Here is a 17623-nt window from a genome sequence, read left to right on the forward strand (position 1 = left end):
CCCATTGCATTTACTAACATTTATCATAGCTGGCAGTGTTCTTAAGTTATTGAACTTGGTAAAGGACATAATAATAGGACTTATGGGTAAGATGGTTGCATAGGAGTCATACCAAACCACCCTAGGGAAGGATTTAAGCAAAACCACAGCAAAGTACACTTTTCTTCTGTAAAGTGAAGGTGTGTATGGTTTTATTGGCCCCAGCAGAGAAGTAGGAGAGACCAAGATCCACCAGAAAGGAGGAAACTGGCCAAAATTTTGCAGAGGTACTTGTGGCCTTGCTCCATGCAGATCCACATCCCTGCCCGGCCTGGTGTGGCACTGTGCTGGTGGAGCAGAGAACAAGGGGATTTTCCAGTCTCATCAGACTCCTTGCAAAGTCAAGAAACTTGAGGGGAGATAGCAGGGACCAGCTGAAAGGGATACAGGTGGGACCAGCTGAGCAGTTCCAGTACAACTCCAGGCTTCTTGCACTCTCCCATCCCCCAATCATCAGAACCATGAACCTCTGGAGAACACATTCAGCCCCCTGCAGTAGGGCATCCAGCACAGCTGATCAGAGCACCAGATTCACAGGATAACACGGAGGGATCGAGGTGGGCCCTCAGCATTGGTGAACTTGCAAGCCACCTCAAAAGGTAATGAGGTTGACAAAAAAGCAGGAAGTGCTAATCTCTCTTTCCATGTCAGGGCAGGTTATGGGTTATATATTCATGGATGGCTTTACCATTCTCAGTTAAGTGTATTTGGACATTGACTGTTGTTGCCTTTGATGCTCTAGATTCATAGTGCCTTTCTCTTTTTCTTCATTCACTATTGGGGACAGGGTCTGATTTAGACCCAGGCTGACCTATAACCAATTTTAGAACAGATATCTCAACCTCCCAGCTGACAGTATTAAGGGTGTAGAGCAACACACACCCTTAGGTATTTTGGCTTTTATAAGGTGATCTGTTTGTTTCAATTCCTACAATTGCATACTGTGTGCTAGATTTTATTGAATTTTGCCAGTAAATTGCTCTACCCAGACCACTAGAATACTTGAATAACAGCCAACTCACCATGTAGGATTACTTCTGTATTTGGATTGGAGTACAAGAGCCATACTTGGCACTTTAAACTCCTACACTGAAGGCAAATAAAGTTGGATTTCCAAGCCTAAGAGCATCACAGATGATTAGAAAACCTAAGCATCAAATCAACTCAGAAGGCAAAAATTGCTACATTATAATACAAGAAACACAAAGAATCAAGACAGTACAATACCACCAAAAATTACAAATCCATCAGAAGTAACCCCCAGTGAGACTATTTTAAATGGAATGCCTGATAAAGATTTAAAAAAAAAAATAAATGATTTTATATATACTCAAAGAAATCAAAGAAGAAAGCAAAGAAACTAAAGAAAAAACAAAAACAACAAACTGCTGAAAGAATTCCAAGAGAACACAGGAAACCAGCTTAATGAAACAAGGAGGTCATTACAAGACATAAGTAAAGAAATAGAAACACTGAAGAAAAACCAGGCAGAAATGCTAGCACTGAAAAACTCAGTAAGTCAAATAAAAAACTCTGTGGAAAGTCTCACCAGTAGAATGGATGAAGGAGAGAACAGAATATGTAAACTAAAAGACCAGATCTAATACAGTACAACAAAGAGAAAGACAAGTTAATAGGAAGCTATATATGGGAATTTCAAGATATTTAGAACACTAAATATCTTGGGACACCTAAAAAGGCAAGTCCATCAGGATAATAGCAAATTACTCAATACAAACTTTAATAGCAGAATGGTTTGGTATGATATCTTCCAAGTTGTGAAAGGTAACAACTGTCAAACAAGATTACTTTATCCTGCAAAGCTATCTGTCCAAACTGAAGGAGAAATAAGGACATTCCACAACAAAAACAGGCTAGAGGAATTTATGACAACTAAGCCAGCTCTACATAAAATACTTGAAGGAATCCTTCACGCTGAAGAGAAAGCAAATGTCACACACGAGGATACAGGAAAAAATAAACCATACTCTAATAATAGTTAAAATAAGTGAGTAAATGAAAATCAGGAAGCACTACAGAACAAGAAGAATGCAGAGAATAAGCAGATACCTCTCAATTAGAACTCTTCATATCAGTGGCCTCAATCGCCAAACCAAAAGACAAAAAGGCTTGCAGACTGGATTAAAAGGCAGGATTCTGCTGTTTAATGCCTCCAGGAAACTTACCTTTCAATAAAGATAGACACTGTCTTTGGGTAAAAGGATAGAAAATGGTATTTCAAGCAAATGGGCCAGGGAAACAAGCAGGGGTTGCTATCCTAATATCTGACAGGATAGATATCAAACCAATATTAGTGAGGAAAGATCAAGAAGATCACCTTATACTGATTAAAGGAACACTCCAACAGAAGGACATTACAATCCTAAATGTGTATGCCCCTGACATGGGGCTCCCAGTTTCATCAAACAAACACTATTAGACTTAAGGTCACAAAACACAATTGTAGTGGGAGACTTCAATACTCCACTATCATCAATTGACAGGTCGTCCCAGCAAAAAGTAAACAGAGACATCTCAATTAAATTATTTCATGGAACAAATGGACCTCACAGATATCTATAGAAAATTCCATCTAAATGCTGTAGAATATACATTTTTCTCAGCAGCACATGGAACATTCTCCAAAATAGTGTATATATTAGGACACAGAGGAAATCTTAACAAATACAGGAAAATGGAAATAATCCCTTATACTCTATCTGACCACAATGGGATTAAACTACAAATCAGCAACAAGAAAAGCTACAGACCATACATAAATTCATGGAGACTAAAGAGAACACTATTGAATTATCAACAGACTATTGAAGAAATCAATGAATTCATAGGATCAAATGATGATGAGACTACAACATACCAAAACTTTTGGGACACAATGAAGGCAGTCCTAAGATGGGGGAATTTATAGCTCTAAGTGTGTACTAAGAAATTAGAGAGTTCACAAATAAACAATTTAATGCTTCATCTTAAGGCCTTGAACAAAGAATGAAGCAAACCAAAAATTAGTAGATGAGAAGAAATAATAAACATAAGGGCAGAAATTAATGAAATAGAAGCAAAAACAAAAATCCAAAGTATCAAAGAAACAAAGAGTTAGTTCTTTGAAAGGAGAAACAAGACTGATAAACCCTGACCAGAAGCAAGAGAGAAAAGGCAAAAATTATAAAAGTGGAGATGAAAAAAGCAACATTACAACAGATACTCAAGAAATTCAGAAAATCATAAGGACATAGTTTGAGAACATATATGCCTCTAAGTTTGAAAAGGTGAATGAAATTGAAGATTTCTTTCATTCATATAACCTAACAAAATTAAATCATGATTTAAACCATTCAAATAGACCAATAACAAGTACAGAGATTCAAACAGTTATAAAAATTCTCCCAACAAAAAAAGTCCAGGCCCAGATGGATTCACTGGTGAATTTTACCAGACCTTCATGGAAGAACTAACACCACTGCTTCTCAAACTTTTCCATAAAATAGGAAAGGAAGAAATTTTACCAGATTCCTTTTACAAAACCAGCATCACCCTGATACCAAAACTAGACAAAACAGAACAAAAAAAGAAAATTACTGCTAATCTCCCTCATGAACATTGATGCAAAAATTCTCAAAAAAATATTGGCAAACAGAATACAAAAAGATATCAGAAAGGCTATTCACCCTGACCAAGTAGGCTTTATCCCAGAGATGCAGGGATAGTTCAACATATGCAAATGAAATATACTATATAAGTGGCCTGAAGGACAAAAATCACAGGATCACCTCAATAGATGCAGAAAAGGCGTTCAACCAAATCCATCATCCTTCCTGATAAAAGTCCTACAGAAACTGGGAATAGAAGGAACATATCTCAACATAATAAAAGCTATTTATGGCAAACCTACACCTAACATAATACTAAAAAGGGAAAAACTTGAAGCTTTTCTACTAAATTGAGGGATATGACAAAGATGTCCACTCTCACCACTTTTATTTAATATAGTACTGGAAGTCTTAGCTATAGCAAAAAGGCAAGAGATACCCATAAAAGGGATACAAATTGGAAAGGAAGAGATAAAGTTATTATTTGCAGATGATATGGCTCTATACCTCAAGGACCATAGAGACTCTACCAGCAAACTTTTAGAGCTGATAAACACTCATTTTCTTAACTGGATAATTGCAAAATGCATATTCAGTTAGTGCTTGTGTGGGTCATTCCCTAGGCCATTTTACTAAGCATTTGCATGATTCCACAGAAGGACTTTGCCAGAATTGACTCCTACAGAAGCAAGACCAGCATCTCCTATGTAGTTTTTCAAAGTAGGTGATCCATATACATCGTGCAGTAAATTCCTGCCCAAGTGTCTCTGTTCTAATCTTGCAGTCCCTGGGATTTCATTTAGTTTCAAATGGATGAGATGTGGTGTTTAAGGTACAAAATTTGTGTTTAAATAATATATATATACTGTCTGTTAGGACATAGATACAATCACTTTAAGAGGAAAGTAAGACCATTCCTTTGTTGCCAGGGAAACCCAGAGTTGTGGCCTTGGACTCTCTTCAAGAGCAGTGCAAGTGCAGATCAAGCCCTCCCCTTAGAGATTTCAGAGGACCAGAGGCTTTCTTATCGCTCACTCCTCCATTTCCTCCACAACTTCCCTCACATGGAATGGAACTTGCTCCTTTCCTTGCAAACTTACAAAAGCAAGAAGCTTTCTTTGTTCTTCATATTTCTAGAACTGTTTTCTTTCTCTGCCTTCACACCCCATCATACCAAGTCCGGTATTGATGCTCTGACTCCCCTTACAAAGCTTTCATTTTGAATATGCATTTTGTCTCGATTCCCTGTTGTCAAACCACCCTCTCAAAATTATCTATTGTGTCCTACCCCACACCATACAGTAAGCCCTTTGTGCCCATGGGTTCAATATGTATGAATTCAACAGGCCACTGATGGAAACAAGTATATGGGAGAAAATTGTGTCTACATTGGACATTTTCAAGCCTTTATTTCTTTTTATTCAGTAGAAATAGAGTATAAATGATTTATATAGCCTTTATATTTTTTAGGTATTACAAGTCATCTAGAGATAAGTTAAAGTATGTGGCAGGGCATTGAGTAGATTATATGCAAATACTGTATTTTATAATAAGAAAATTGAGCATCTATGGAGTTTGATATCTTTCAGGCATCCAAGGATCATTAGACACCAGGAAACAACATTGTCTCCATACACACACACAATTTGTTTTTGTTTTCATTTCAGATTTCCTTAATTAGTCAGCCTGTTTTGCCTACATTTGTCACCTGCAAAGTGGGCATAACAGTTTAGCACAGTTAAGGAGGATTACTTTGGAAAGATGTAGTGTTCAGAGGTTCGTGAGAGTTACTTTTATTAGTGTTATTGAAGTCTGCAAGTATGACTTGCATTTGCTGAGCTCTAGTCTATACATACTTCTGCTTGGCTATAAAATACCTACTCTGCAAGTGTAAATATTTTGTTTTCTGTTTGCTTCTGTTATTTTTTTCTCCAAGTTGGCTTTTCAAAAGCTAATTTATCTGCAAATAGACATCTGCTCTAGGCCTGCTCTTGTTACTTTACCTTAGCAAAATTAGGTCATCATCAAATCTGGCAATGTGGCTTATAAACTTGGCAAAATGGTCTAATTAAAAGCTTCCCTTTGATTAAAAAAAAGGAAAAAATGATTAGTATCGGAAATGTTTTGTTTTCCTGGTTTATGTGTGTAGGTAGGTGTCTGTCACTTCTCATGTTGCATTAAAAGCATGTTGACTATCTGCTAATGGTTCATCTCTTTCCTTCCACAGCTTCCAAGTCTGTTATAAATAGTATGCTACGGGACCCTTCTCAGATTCCAGATGGAGTTCTAGCAAATCAGGTCTATCAGGTATTAATCACAGCTGTCTGTTTTCAGTGGCAGCACTGTTATCTGCCTAGCAGAGTAAAGGATTTTAAACCTCATTTAATTACTGTCATCATAAACTATCACTGAGGTCAGGGTGCACCATAAACGGCAATGCAATATTTGAGAGAAGAGCATTTCACTTTTTAATAGCTTGCTTTTATAGTAAATAAAAAGCATGCAATTTTTGTTTTCTGTGATTAAATCTGAATAGCCTTTTGATAGCTTTCTTTTGGGGGTGGGAGAAGAAAAGTAATGAGTGCTTTCAGGATGTTTACTGTGATGGTTTGTAGTCACCCCACCCCATACCCTTCTCTGATCTGTCCACAGTGCGTCGTGAATGACTGCTGTTATGGACCGCTGGTGGACTGCATGAAACAGTATCCTTTCCCATAAAATTTTAGGTGCACAATTGACGAGCTTAGCCTCAGTGGAGGAGATGTGTCTAGCTTTAACCTGACATAAAGTTCTGCTTCACAAAACACATTTCATACTCTTCTATTTAACTTTCAATCTACTGGAGGGTCACTGCAGACCATCCTTCCTCCCGCTTAGGAAAAATCAGATCAGCCTCAGGAAGATGCCAGTTCTGCAGCTGCCCACTCAACCTGCTTATTTCAAGCTGGTTGGTTTTCAATGAGTTTAAAGGAGCAGGGTTGTTAGGCAGGTAACAGTGTCAGGGAATGTGTCTGCTCCAATGGTTGTTTTAAAAAATATAACAAAATTCCATTTAAAATGAGCCAAATTTAGTTGAGTTTTCTGGAATAAACTTTGAGGATAGAGTAAAAGGGTGATGTTATTACCCTGCTGCCAGAGACCAGCGAGTTTTAGAGAGCAGTATTCAGTATGATGCCGATTACAACCTGCACTTTCACAGGCTCCTTAATAAACATTTTTAGAGAAAGTATGAAATCCTTCCACGGGGACTGATCATAAGGCCATGAAGGCAGATGTCCTGACATTCTTCATTAAAATTATTGTGAATCCTAAAGAGTTAATGTTTACTCCTTTAAATAGGAGTGAGTGCATAGTAACTTCATAAAGCACACATTATTCATAAACTGAGCAGTGGGCAACAACATTGAGAATTTTAATAACCCTTGAGGAAAAAAACACTATTTAAACAATAATTACAATTTTTCGTGGAGCTCATTTCTAACTGAGTTCTCGAATCTCACTCCTCTTTATATAAACAGCTTTCCTGGGAAAGATTTTGTGATCATGGATGGCTTTATGGATACTTGTCCCCCTCTCTCTCTTGTTACTATTATTATTATTATTATCATTATTATCATTATTTGAGGTAGGATTTTACTCTAGCCCAGGCTGACCTGGAATTCACTATGTAGTCTCAGGGTGGCCTTGAACTCAAGCAATCCTCCTACCTCTTCCTTCCAAGTGCTAAGATTAAAGGCATGCACCACAATACCTGGCTTAACTACTTGTGTCTCAATGATTACTACTCATTTTTTTTTTCTTGTAAGCTCCTGAAAGCTTAATGTGTGTGAGGGATAACTAGCCCTGTGTATGTGCAGATATCTTTGTGCATAGATAACTATTATAATATAATTACTCCTGCTTGTCTCACAAACAGTTAGAGTCAGGTAAACTATTTTTGAGACATGGTCTTGCCACACAAACATAAGGATCTGACTTCATATCCACAGTACCCATGTAAAATGCAGATATCTAACATGCTCCTGAAATTCCAGTGTCAGGGAGGCAGAGACAGGAGAATACCTAGGGTGAGCTGGCTAACCAGCCTTTCTCAGACCGGTTCAGTAAGAGTCTCTGTCACAAAAAGTTAGGTGAAGAGTGACTGAGGAAAAAACACCTCATGCTAACTTTTGGCCTCCTTACATATGTGCCAATGTGTGTGTGCACACAACACATGTTCAAAAAATAATATGCAGTACACTCGTACACATGGACACCACAATTATACACATTAAAAAATAAGGCTTGAATAATAATCTTTTAAGAAAGCCCTTTTTAAAGACTATTAAGTAGGCTATAACCTTTTACATATATAGTCCCTCACTCTATTCCCCCAACATAACTAAAATGAATAAAAACACAGTATTGTCATAGGCTGGCTTTTTTATAATATTAAACTAAAGTGAACCTATGCTTCTATTTTCAGTGTAAAATTAGTAACAGTGTTAAAAATTGCAGGAGTGCCAACCTCTGGCCGTGCTGCCGCGGCGATCAAGTTGAACATACTCACATGACAACTGACACTGTCTCAGAGCATCTGAGGTTGAACTACATGTTAATTTTAAAGAACATAAAATAGTTGAAGTCAATTCAAAGTTAAGATTTTTAAAAGCATAATGTCTTTTGAAGGATTGCATATTGATTTTAAATATAACTACCTAATTATATATGCACGGACTAATGTATGAAGTCAACTGCTTTGTAAATGCCAGGAGGCTGTTTTTCAGTAATAGTTGAAATGCTTACGGGAAACTGGATTGCTGTATTGCTGGCGAAGAAAATGGCTTGTGAGGTTATTTACAGGTTTTGCCCCACGGTCACTGCAGTGCATCAATACTAGGTATTCTTACAGACAAAGGCTAAGTGTTTCTGTTGTGTGGAGCATTATATATTCTGTCTGGAGTAGTTTCCTTATATATTCTCTACTATCATTCACTTTCCATTTTTGGCCATGTTGTTTGCCAGTAGAATTTAATTTAATTCATGATTTCAGTTGACAAAGGTAAGGAAATAGGTCTATAAGTTATATTCACTGACTAGGTTATAATTTGGTAGTTCCATTATGCTTATTACCAGTAAAATTACTGTTTTTATAAGCTTTATTATCTAGAAACATATAAACATATGTTTGTATCAAGCCAAACATAATTGAGAAATATATCTTTCAAAATTTTTAAAGTGCTGATTTCTTTTAATATGCAAAATGAAACAAATTGGGAATTTTAGAGAGACACTGATTTTGTCTTTGCATTGAAGTAGTGGCAGTTCCATAATACAAACACACATACATAAATATTTCCCAGAATGACCATCAGGAATTATTTTCGTACTGAGTAAAAATTATTGGTTTTGTATATACATAAAAATGTTTAAGTGGATACATTGCATAGTCTCTGTGAAGTATATCATTTTGTAAAAAAGTAAACAAATATTTGAAAAATACAATCAGTGCAAAATCTTCTTATGGAATTATGAAAATGTTGCATGCAGGTGTCTTGATTAAGGAGAATAAAGTCAATGAGTCATTTACTAAAAGATACAAAACTCACAGTTGGAGAAAGTGCACACACTGTCACAGTGACATATCCACTTCCCCCATACCCTCCACAGCTCATTCTCACGAAGCAAAAACTGTGAAAAGGCAGACAGGTGATTTTACAAAGTGTGACACAGTAAATTCCAAACAGAGATTGGATGAGAGATACTGAGGGAGGAAGCTCCTTGACTGCAAACAGAGAAGCAGGGAGAGATATTGAAGGAGGAAGCACCATGCAAGCAAACAGAGAAGCAGGAGAGATACTGAGGGAGGAAGCACCATGCAAGCAAACAGAGAAGCAGGAGAGATACTGAAGGAGGAAGCACCATGACTGCAATCAGAGAAGCAGGGGAGATACTGAGGGAGGAAGCACCATGACTGCAAACAGAAGCAGGGGAGATACTGAAGGAGGAAGCACCATGACTGCAAACAGAAGCAGGGGAGATACTGAGGGAGGAAGCACCATGACTGCAATCAGAGAAGCAGGGGAGATACTGAGGGAGGAAGCACCATGACTGCAATCAGAGAAGCAGGGGAGATACTGAGGGAGGAAGCACCATGACTGCAAACAGAGAAGCAGAAGAGATACTGAGGGAGGAAGCAACATGACTGCAAACAGAGAAGCAGGGAGAGATATTGAAGGAGGAAGCACCATGACTGCAATCAGAGAAGCAGGAGAGATACTGAGGGAGGAAGCACCATGACATCAAGCAGAGAAGCAGGGGAGATACTGAGGGAGGAAGCACCATGACTGCAATCAGAGAAGCAGGAGAGATACTGAGGGAGGAAGCACCATGACTGCAATCAGAGAAGCAGGAGAGATACTGAGGGAGGAAGCACCATGACAGCAATCAGAGAAGCAGGAGAGATACTGAGGGAGGAAGCACCATGACAGCAATCAGAGAAGCAGGAGAGATACTGAGGGAGGAAGCACCATGACAGCAAGCAGAGAAGCAGGGGAGATACTGAGGGAGGAAGCACCATGACTGCAATCAGAGAAGCAGGAGAGATACTGAGGGAGGAAGCACCATGACAGCAATCAGAGAAGCAGGGGAGATACTGAGGGAGGAAGCACCATGACTGCAATCAGAGAAGCAGGGAGAGATATTGAAGGAGGAAGCACCATGACTGCAATCAGAGAAGCAGGGGAGATACTTAGGGAGGAAGCACCATGACAGCAATCAGAGAAGCAGGAGAGATACTGAGGGAGGAAGCACCATGACAGCAATCAGAGAAGCAGGGGAGATACTGAGGGAGGAAGCACCATGACTGCAAACAGAAGCAGGGGAGATACTGAGGGAGGAAGCACCATGACTGCAATCAGAGAAGCAGGGGAGATACTGAGGGAGGAAGCACCATGACAGCAAGCAGAGAAGCAGGGGAGATACTGAGGGAGGAAGCACCATGACTGCAAACAGAGAAGCAGGGGAGATACTGAGGGAGGAAGCACCATGACTGCAATCAGAGAAGCAGGAGAGATACTGAGGGAGGAAGCACCATGACAGCAATCAGAGAAGCAGGGGAGATACTGAGGGAGGAAGCTCCTTGACTGCAAACGGAGAAGCAGGGAGAGATATTGAAGGAGGAAGCACCATGACAGCAAGCAGAGAAGCAGGAGAGATACTGAGGGAAGAAGCACCATGACTGCAAACAGAAGCAGGGGAGATACTGAGGGAGGAAGCACCATGACTGCAATCAGAGAAGCAGGAGAGATACTGAGGGAGGAAGCACCATGACTGCAATCAGAGAAGCAGGAGAGATACTGAGGGAGGAAGCACCATGACAGCAAGCAGAGAAGCAGGAGAGATACTGAGGGAGGAAGCACCATGACTGCAAACAGAAGCAGGGGAGATACTGAGGGAGGAAGCACCATGACTGCAATCAGAGAAGCAGGGGAGATACTGAGGGAGGAAGCACCATGACTGCAATCAGAGAAGCAGGGGAGATACTTAGGGAGGAAGCACCATGACAGCAATCAGAGAAGCAGGGGAGATACTGAGGGAGGAAGCACCATGACTGCAATCAGAGAAGCAGGGGAGATACTGAGGGAGGAAGCACCATGACTGCAATCAGAGAAGCAGGGGAGATACTGAGGGAGGAAGCACCATGACTGCAATCAGAGAAGCAGGAGAGATACTGAGGGAGGAAGCACCATGACAGCAAGCAGAGAAGCAGGGGAGATACTGAGGGAGGAAGCACCATGACTGAAACAGATAAGCAGGAGAAATACTGAGGAGAGATACTCAGAGTATCACTCATGGGGTTTGAGGATTAAATAAAATTGATATAGTGCTTAATGTAAAGGTTACCTATGTGGTAGTTAAGAACTATAATATTGGGCTGGAGAGATGGCTTAGCGATTAAGCGCTTGCCTGTGAAGCCTAAGAACCCCTGTTTGAGGCTCGATACCCCAGGACCCACGTTAGCCAGATGTACAAGGGGGCGTATGCGTCTGGAGTTCAATTGCAGTGGCTGGAGGCCCTGGTGTGCCCATTCTCTCTTTTTGCCTCTTTCTCTCTGTCACTCTCAAATAAATAAATAAAAATAAACATAAAAAGAACTGTAATATTATTAATTATTCTATTAATTTAATCCTTTGAGGAAAGATGTATGGGAGTCATAAATGATAAATAGTTTTAAAAGGGAGAATATGGGGCTGGAGATACGGCTTAGTGGTTATGCGCTTGCCTGTGAAGCCTAAGGACCCCGTTCAAGGTTCGACTCCCCAGGACCCATGTTAGCCAGATGCACAAGGAGCATACACATCTGGAGTTCATTTGCAGTGGCTGGAGGCCCTGGTGTGCCCATTCTCTCTCTGTCTCTCTTATCTCTCTCTCCTTGCAAATAAATCAATTTAAAGAATTTATTAAAAAGGGAGAATATGGGCTTCCCAAGCCATACAAAGAGTGAGGGAGGTAGGGAGAGAGGAAGAGAAGGGAAGAGTCAGGAAAGGGAAGAGAGGGAGAGAACAAGAAATGAATGTTGGGGAGAGAAATGAGAGATGGAGAGAGAGGCCAGAAGTCCAAGAACAAAGTACAAAGGGAAGTGTCGCTTTTTCTGACTTTCTGGGGGAAAGAGGTATATCTTGGCATGGGCTATGTGAAAGAACTCATGGAGGTGATAAGAATGGGAAACGAGAGCTTCTGCTCCTTCAGTTTTTATAAGGGTTGGGGGTATGGGAAGGCAGTAGGTAGTTGTAATTCATGGTTACCTAAGGTCTGGCAATAGTCCTCTTAAAGGGACCACAAGGGCCTGCGTACCCATACTTCTCCACTGAAGTGTCCCATTCCAAATGACAAGTCAGAGTATTGCCACCTTACATGGAAGTAAGCAGGAGCTGCTTGGTGACAAGTAGATTTCATAGTAGCTAACAGAACCTGAGATTGGAAGCTACTGGAAAAGGCTAGTTAGCATTCTTTCTTGTTCTTAGCTTAGTCATACTAATTTTGACTGAGGGATTTTTTTTTAACATAAGTAAATGAATGTTTCATGTTACTCCCTCTCTTCAAAAGGAATTAAGATCACACTCATTTACAAATCTTTCTTTGCCAAAGTATGTAAACATTACAGAAAATTTCATTGAGGCGAGGAGTGTATGTAGAGACCTCATGCCTCAGCGGTGCAGGCTGAAGTTAAAAAGAGTGGTATAATTACCTCAGTTCTCTATTTTATCTCAAAGTATAGATGTGGCATTAGAATTTTCCCTATAGTAACTTCCCTCATGTTTTACTTCCTTGACTAAAACTTAGTGCCATTGGTTATGAGCATGAAGTCCTGCTGAGAGACTTGCTTCTAGAGAAAAACCTGTCGTTCCTCGGTAAGTATTGCTCTCATCCTCTCTAGTTTCTAACATCTTCGAGAGTGCTTAATGTCTTCCACCTGCAGTTATTATGTACTGGAGAAAGAGAGAATGATGATTGATGCTCTGCATGTTATCTTTTATTGATTTAGAATGGAGCAGAGACTTTCCTAGCCCTCTATATATACACCATGTGCACAGGCTTGCAATTAATATTTTATGGAATAAGTGGCTGAAAAAATGCTTTAATATTTGTTGCAGCATTACTTTTGGTGTCATGAGATATTAACCATAATCAGAGCCTTATGAAAGAAAGAAACAAAAATATTGTCTATGAAATGTTTTTTATATTAAAAAGAACAGTTAGGAAAACTCAAGTATGTTTGTCTCATGTATGGGATATAGTAGTCCTTTTATTGGAAAGAAAAGTATTAAATTTTTATGACTTTATGCCAAATATTAATTTCATCATAGATTTAGTGTGACTTTTCAAAATTCCCATGTGTCTACGTTTGTGTTTACGCCAGTATACAATCTTACTAAAACCGTTATTTCTTTCAGCATCTCATAGCATTAAAAATTAAGCCTCAAAGGGCAGTCATGTAATAATGGATCACAGAAACCATGAAACAACCAATAATGAATTAGCTCTTCTCCATTTTTAGTGTGATAATTGGCACAGGAGCTACACAACTAATGCTGGTCAACAGATTTACCTGGCTGCTGAGGAATCTGCACAATATCATCTTAGAGACATTATGTAAATTTACTCCAAAATGGAAAAAATATTGGACAAAGAAATTCAACTCTATAGGTTTATGTCAAACTAGAACAGGATGTCTAATACATTCTTTCTATATGTCTATTGTTACTGTAAATGGGAGAACCGAGTAGGGTATGGTACTAGATCACTGGTACTTCAAAACTGAGAAAGATTATGAGTATTCACAAGTTAGTATTAAGGAAGGTTGATGAGTTAGGAAAATAGTCTCCAGTAGTAAGGCAGCAAGGTTTTTTTTTCTTTTTCTTTTCTTTTTTTTTTTTTTGAAGATAAAGACAAGCAAATTGTTTAGCCTATGAAAACAAGGGTAAGTTAGGAATATATTGGATTTTAAAAATATATAACCATAAGTAAAATGAGCAGTTGTTCATAGCCCACTCAAAACTACAACAGCTACAAGTCAGTATGGATATGACCAAACTTTGCTTTCTGTTTTAAACCAGCAACTAAGTCATCATATTTTCAGGCCGAATTCACATTACTCTTTTTCTTTTCTTTTTAAAAATAATTTAGTTTTTATTTATTTATTTGACAGAGAGAGAATGGGCACACCAGGGCCTTCAGCCACTGCAAACGAAATCCAGATGCATTTGCCACCTTGTACATCTGGCTAATGAGGGTTCTGGGAAATCAGACCTGGGTCCTTTGCCTTGCAGGCAAATGTCTTACCTGCCGAGCCATTCTTTCAGCCCATGTTGCTCTGTTTCTAACTGACCATACGTCTCTGGCCAGGCAGACCCTCACTGCTATCTCTTTGGGTAGCCTAACTCTCCCTACCTCCTTCCTGAGACTAGTAAACCCCAACTGGAATAACACGGGCTTAAAGTGTCCCAAATTTAGGTCTAGAGTATCAGGTTACCTTAATTGGATATGTTGGCTAAATTCATCTTGACTGACAATGGTAGTGTGGAATGTAGTGGAACAAATGCTTCCAGTTGCATTCAAGTACAGAAAAGAGATGTAAGATTAAAGCCAATGGATCTTGTGTATTCCTCTGTGCTATGGGATGTAGAGGGTAACTGTTTTATAGAAGCATACCTGTTTTGGGGCTTTTCCTGCGAGATGTGAACAAATATCATCTCCCTGCAAAAGAGTGCACCAGCAACAGACGAAAGAAACAGTTCTTCTCCAGTGGAGCTTGGTGAACCTCTGGGGTTACTATGGGAACCTTGGTGAGGAGTTACATACAGGAACATGGATGAGAACTCATGACAGCTGCACCCATGGAATTGAGTCTTCTCTAACAAGCAACTGTTTACTACCTTTTTAACTTTGGGGAGGGGCCTTATGAATCTTGTAGTTTTCTGAGCTCAGTAAGTTTCTTTAGTTTCCTGATCCAGATAAGTTTTGGTGACTTTCTGAGTCTCATGATCCACCCTCATCCCCCCAGGAGGGAATATTTCAATTCCAAGGAAATTACTACCCAACATTCCATCCCTTCCTCTAGCTCTTGCATTCTTTTTACCCCTTCTATTCTGTTTCCTGTGTCTTGGAGGGTGTTGTAAAGGTATCTGATTTTTTTTTTTTCCATTTATTGCTGAGCATTGGACCACTATGCCATAAACAAAGTTATTTACTCTCAGGAACAAGACCAATTATGAATCTCTGCAGTAACCACTGACTACTTCAAAAAGAAATCTTTCCCTCCATGGACATGAGGGCAGCATCAGTAATTTCTGGGAGAAAACAAATATTTTTAAAGCAGTTTGACAGGCATAGCACATTCATTTTACCAAACAATAGTAGTTGCTTTAAGTTTATGATTTCTCCATCCACGGGTCTTTGTGCTGGTTTACTAGCACCATACGTGAGTTCCATTCTGTGGCTAAAGTCCTAAAGCCAGTCAGAAAGCAGTCACACTATACAATTGTGCCACTGTTGCCCTTGTGGAAACATCTTTCCATGCACGTTCCCATACTAGAGCAGGACTGTTAGTGACCATTCTCCCTCAACACCTTGCAGAGCGCCTCCCAGAATTAGGAATGCCAGCCAGTGAAAAGCGAGCTTTCCTCTTATTCCCAGCTTGGTTTCTCCATGTCCTGCTGCCAAAGAATGTTGTGGTGTCAGCAGTATGGACTTACCATCTACTTCTGGCATGCAGCCAACAGCAGTGGCAATAGCTAAGAGGGTTATGGACTCTCAGGGGCCTCTTTGGCCAAGAACTTAAACAGAGAGTTCCTGCTCCAGAAACTAGAATTTTCATTCAACAAGTTATGGCTCCTCCTGGCAGTGCCTTTATTCACCCATACAGGGTACCTTTGTTCAAACTATTCCAGTACTGTTTTAACTGTTCTTCCAAAACTGCACCACACTTAAGGCTTACTATTGTCTATGTAAACCTTAACAGTGGACAGGATCTGTTTCATAAAAGTGCCATTTTGTCTTGGGTGGTCTTAAGTGATCTCTAGCCAAGGATCATTAACAAGATCCAGTGCAGCACATTGATCACTGTATCAATTATTTTGTTAAAACAGCTATGTTGGGCACAGTGGCATGGATGGGAGACATGACCCCATCTAGCCCTTCACAAACCATAGTCATTTTCCATGTGCCATCTGACCTCATCCAGAGGTGCTGTGTTGTTATGGCCTCTGTCCATCTTCCCATCCTGATGGGTCTCTGTGGAGCCAGCTTGCACTGCTTTGCCCTCTCAGGCCCAAGGGGGAACAGAGCTATGCTATAGGCTGCCGTAGCTGCTGCTGAATCCAACTTCTTAGTTCCAACAGGCTCTGAGCCACCCTTACCTTTGCATCAGCCACACCTTCCTGCTGAAAGGGCCTTGTGCTGGGCAAGCAGTCTTACCCCCAGTATGTTTTCTTACTGGTGAAAAATACATAGCATACTCTGGGGAATGATCACCCAATAAGATAATTCTTTTGCACCTGTACTATTTTATCACTTATGCCTTCTATGAACTGTTCAGGTTTTAAAGTCTCCCAGAGTTTACTACCACAGCATTTGGCTTTCTGTTAATTTGTTTTGCCCTAGGAACTCAGATTCAATACAAATCTTGCCACATTTGCTTTCAAGTGACCTAGACAGGCTCCCTTGTCTGCTTTGCCCTTCTCTTTTCTTGACTGCCTTACCTCTTTATGAGACACGTTTATATGCCAATCTAGGCTTAAGTGATTGAGATCTGCCAGAGCTTCTTAAATTTCATGAAGATCATGTTCCACCATGGAGTTTAGCAAACCACTAAAGCTCTATATCAGTGTAAATGTCCCCGTTGATTCAAGCTCTTTTTTTACTCTCCTGTGAACATAGGCCTGTCAGGCCATCCCTCAGTCATACCTGTCTTTCTTCTTTTGCCTTCTGGCCCCTGATATTCATGGAAACAAAGTCAGCTAGTGATAACCAGTTGTCCCTATTGGCTCATATGAGCTAGTCCATCAGGGACTGAGCTCCATCCTGTTATCTGAGGCTGTGCAGCTATCCTCATGAGGAAGAATAGTAATATTACTCAGTCTCTTTGCTTTCATGACATTCAAATTTATCCCACCACTCCCCTATCTCACAACCTTACAAGCCAGGCCTAGAGGATCTCTTTAACTGTTAATCTGAAAATGTTCCCCAGTCCAAGTAGTACAGATGCTGAGTATTCACTTATTGTTAGTTTTCTGCACTGGGTCATTATTAAAACTAGATTAGATCAAGAAGGAAAGAAAAGGAAGTACAGAGCGCTTCTGCCATTGTGGTAGGCAGGAGGGGTTTAAGCCCAGTCTGTGACCCAAATTGGGGTCATTTTAAGATTCTGAATGGGACTGACCTAATCAGCCTTGACACCAAGTGTTGGAGCTGAGCTTCACCAACACTAATGCCAG

At 39.9% G+C, this 17623-nt stretch overlaps 1 protein-coding gene across 6 annotated transcripts in view; it reads left to right on the plus strand.

The window, feature by feature from the left end:
• Positions 1 to 17623, plus strand: part of Cdin1 (CDAN1 interacting nuclease 1) — a 247415-nt gene that overhangs the window by 107621 nt on the left and 122171 nt on the right. For all 6 annotated transcript variants that reach the window (XM_045157234.1, XM_004668197.2, XM_045157232.1 and 3 more), the window contains 3 exons: positions 5875 to 5954; positions 6300 to 6349; positions 12972 to 13039. In XM_045157234.1, coding sequence (XP_045013169.1) covers positions 5875 to 5954; positions 6300 to 6349; positions 12972 to 13039 — 198 coding nt within the window. The remainder of the gene's footprint in view (positions 1 to 5874; positions 5955 to 6299; positions 6350 to 12971; positions 13040 to 17623) is intronic.

This window comes from Jaculus jaculus, chromosome 8 (assembly GCF_020740685.1).
Source record: "Jaculus jaculus isolate mJacJac1 chromosome 8, mJacJac1.mat.Y.cur, whole genome shotgun sequence".
NCBI lineage: Eukaryota > Metazoa > Chordata > Mammalia > Rodentia > Dipodidae > Jaculus > Jaculus jaculus.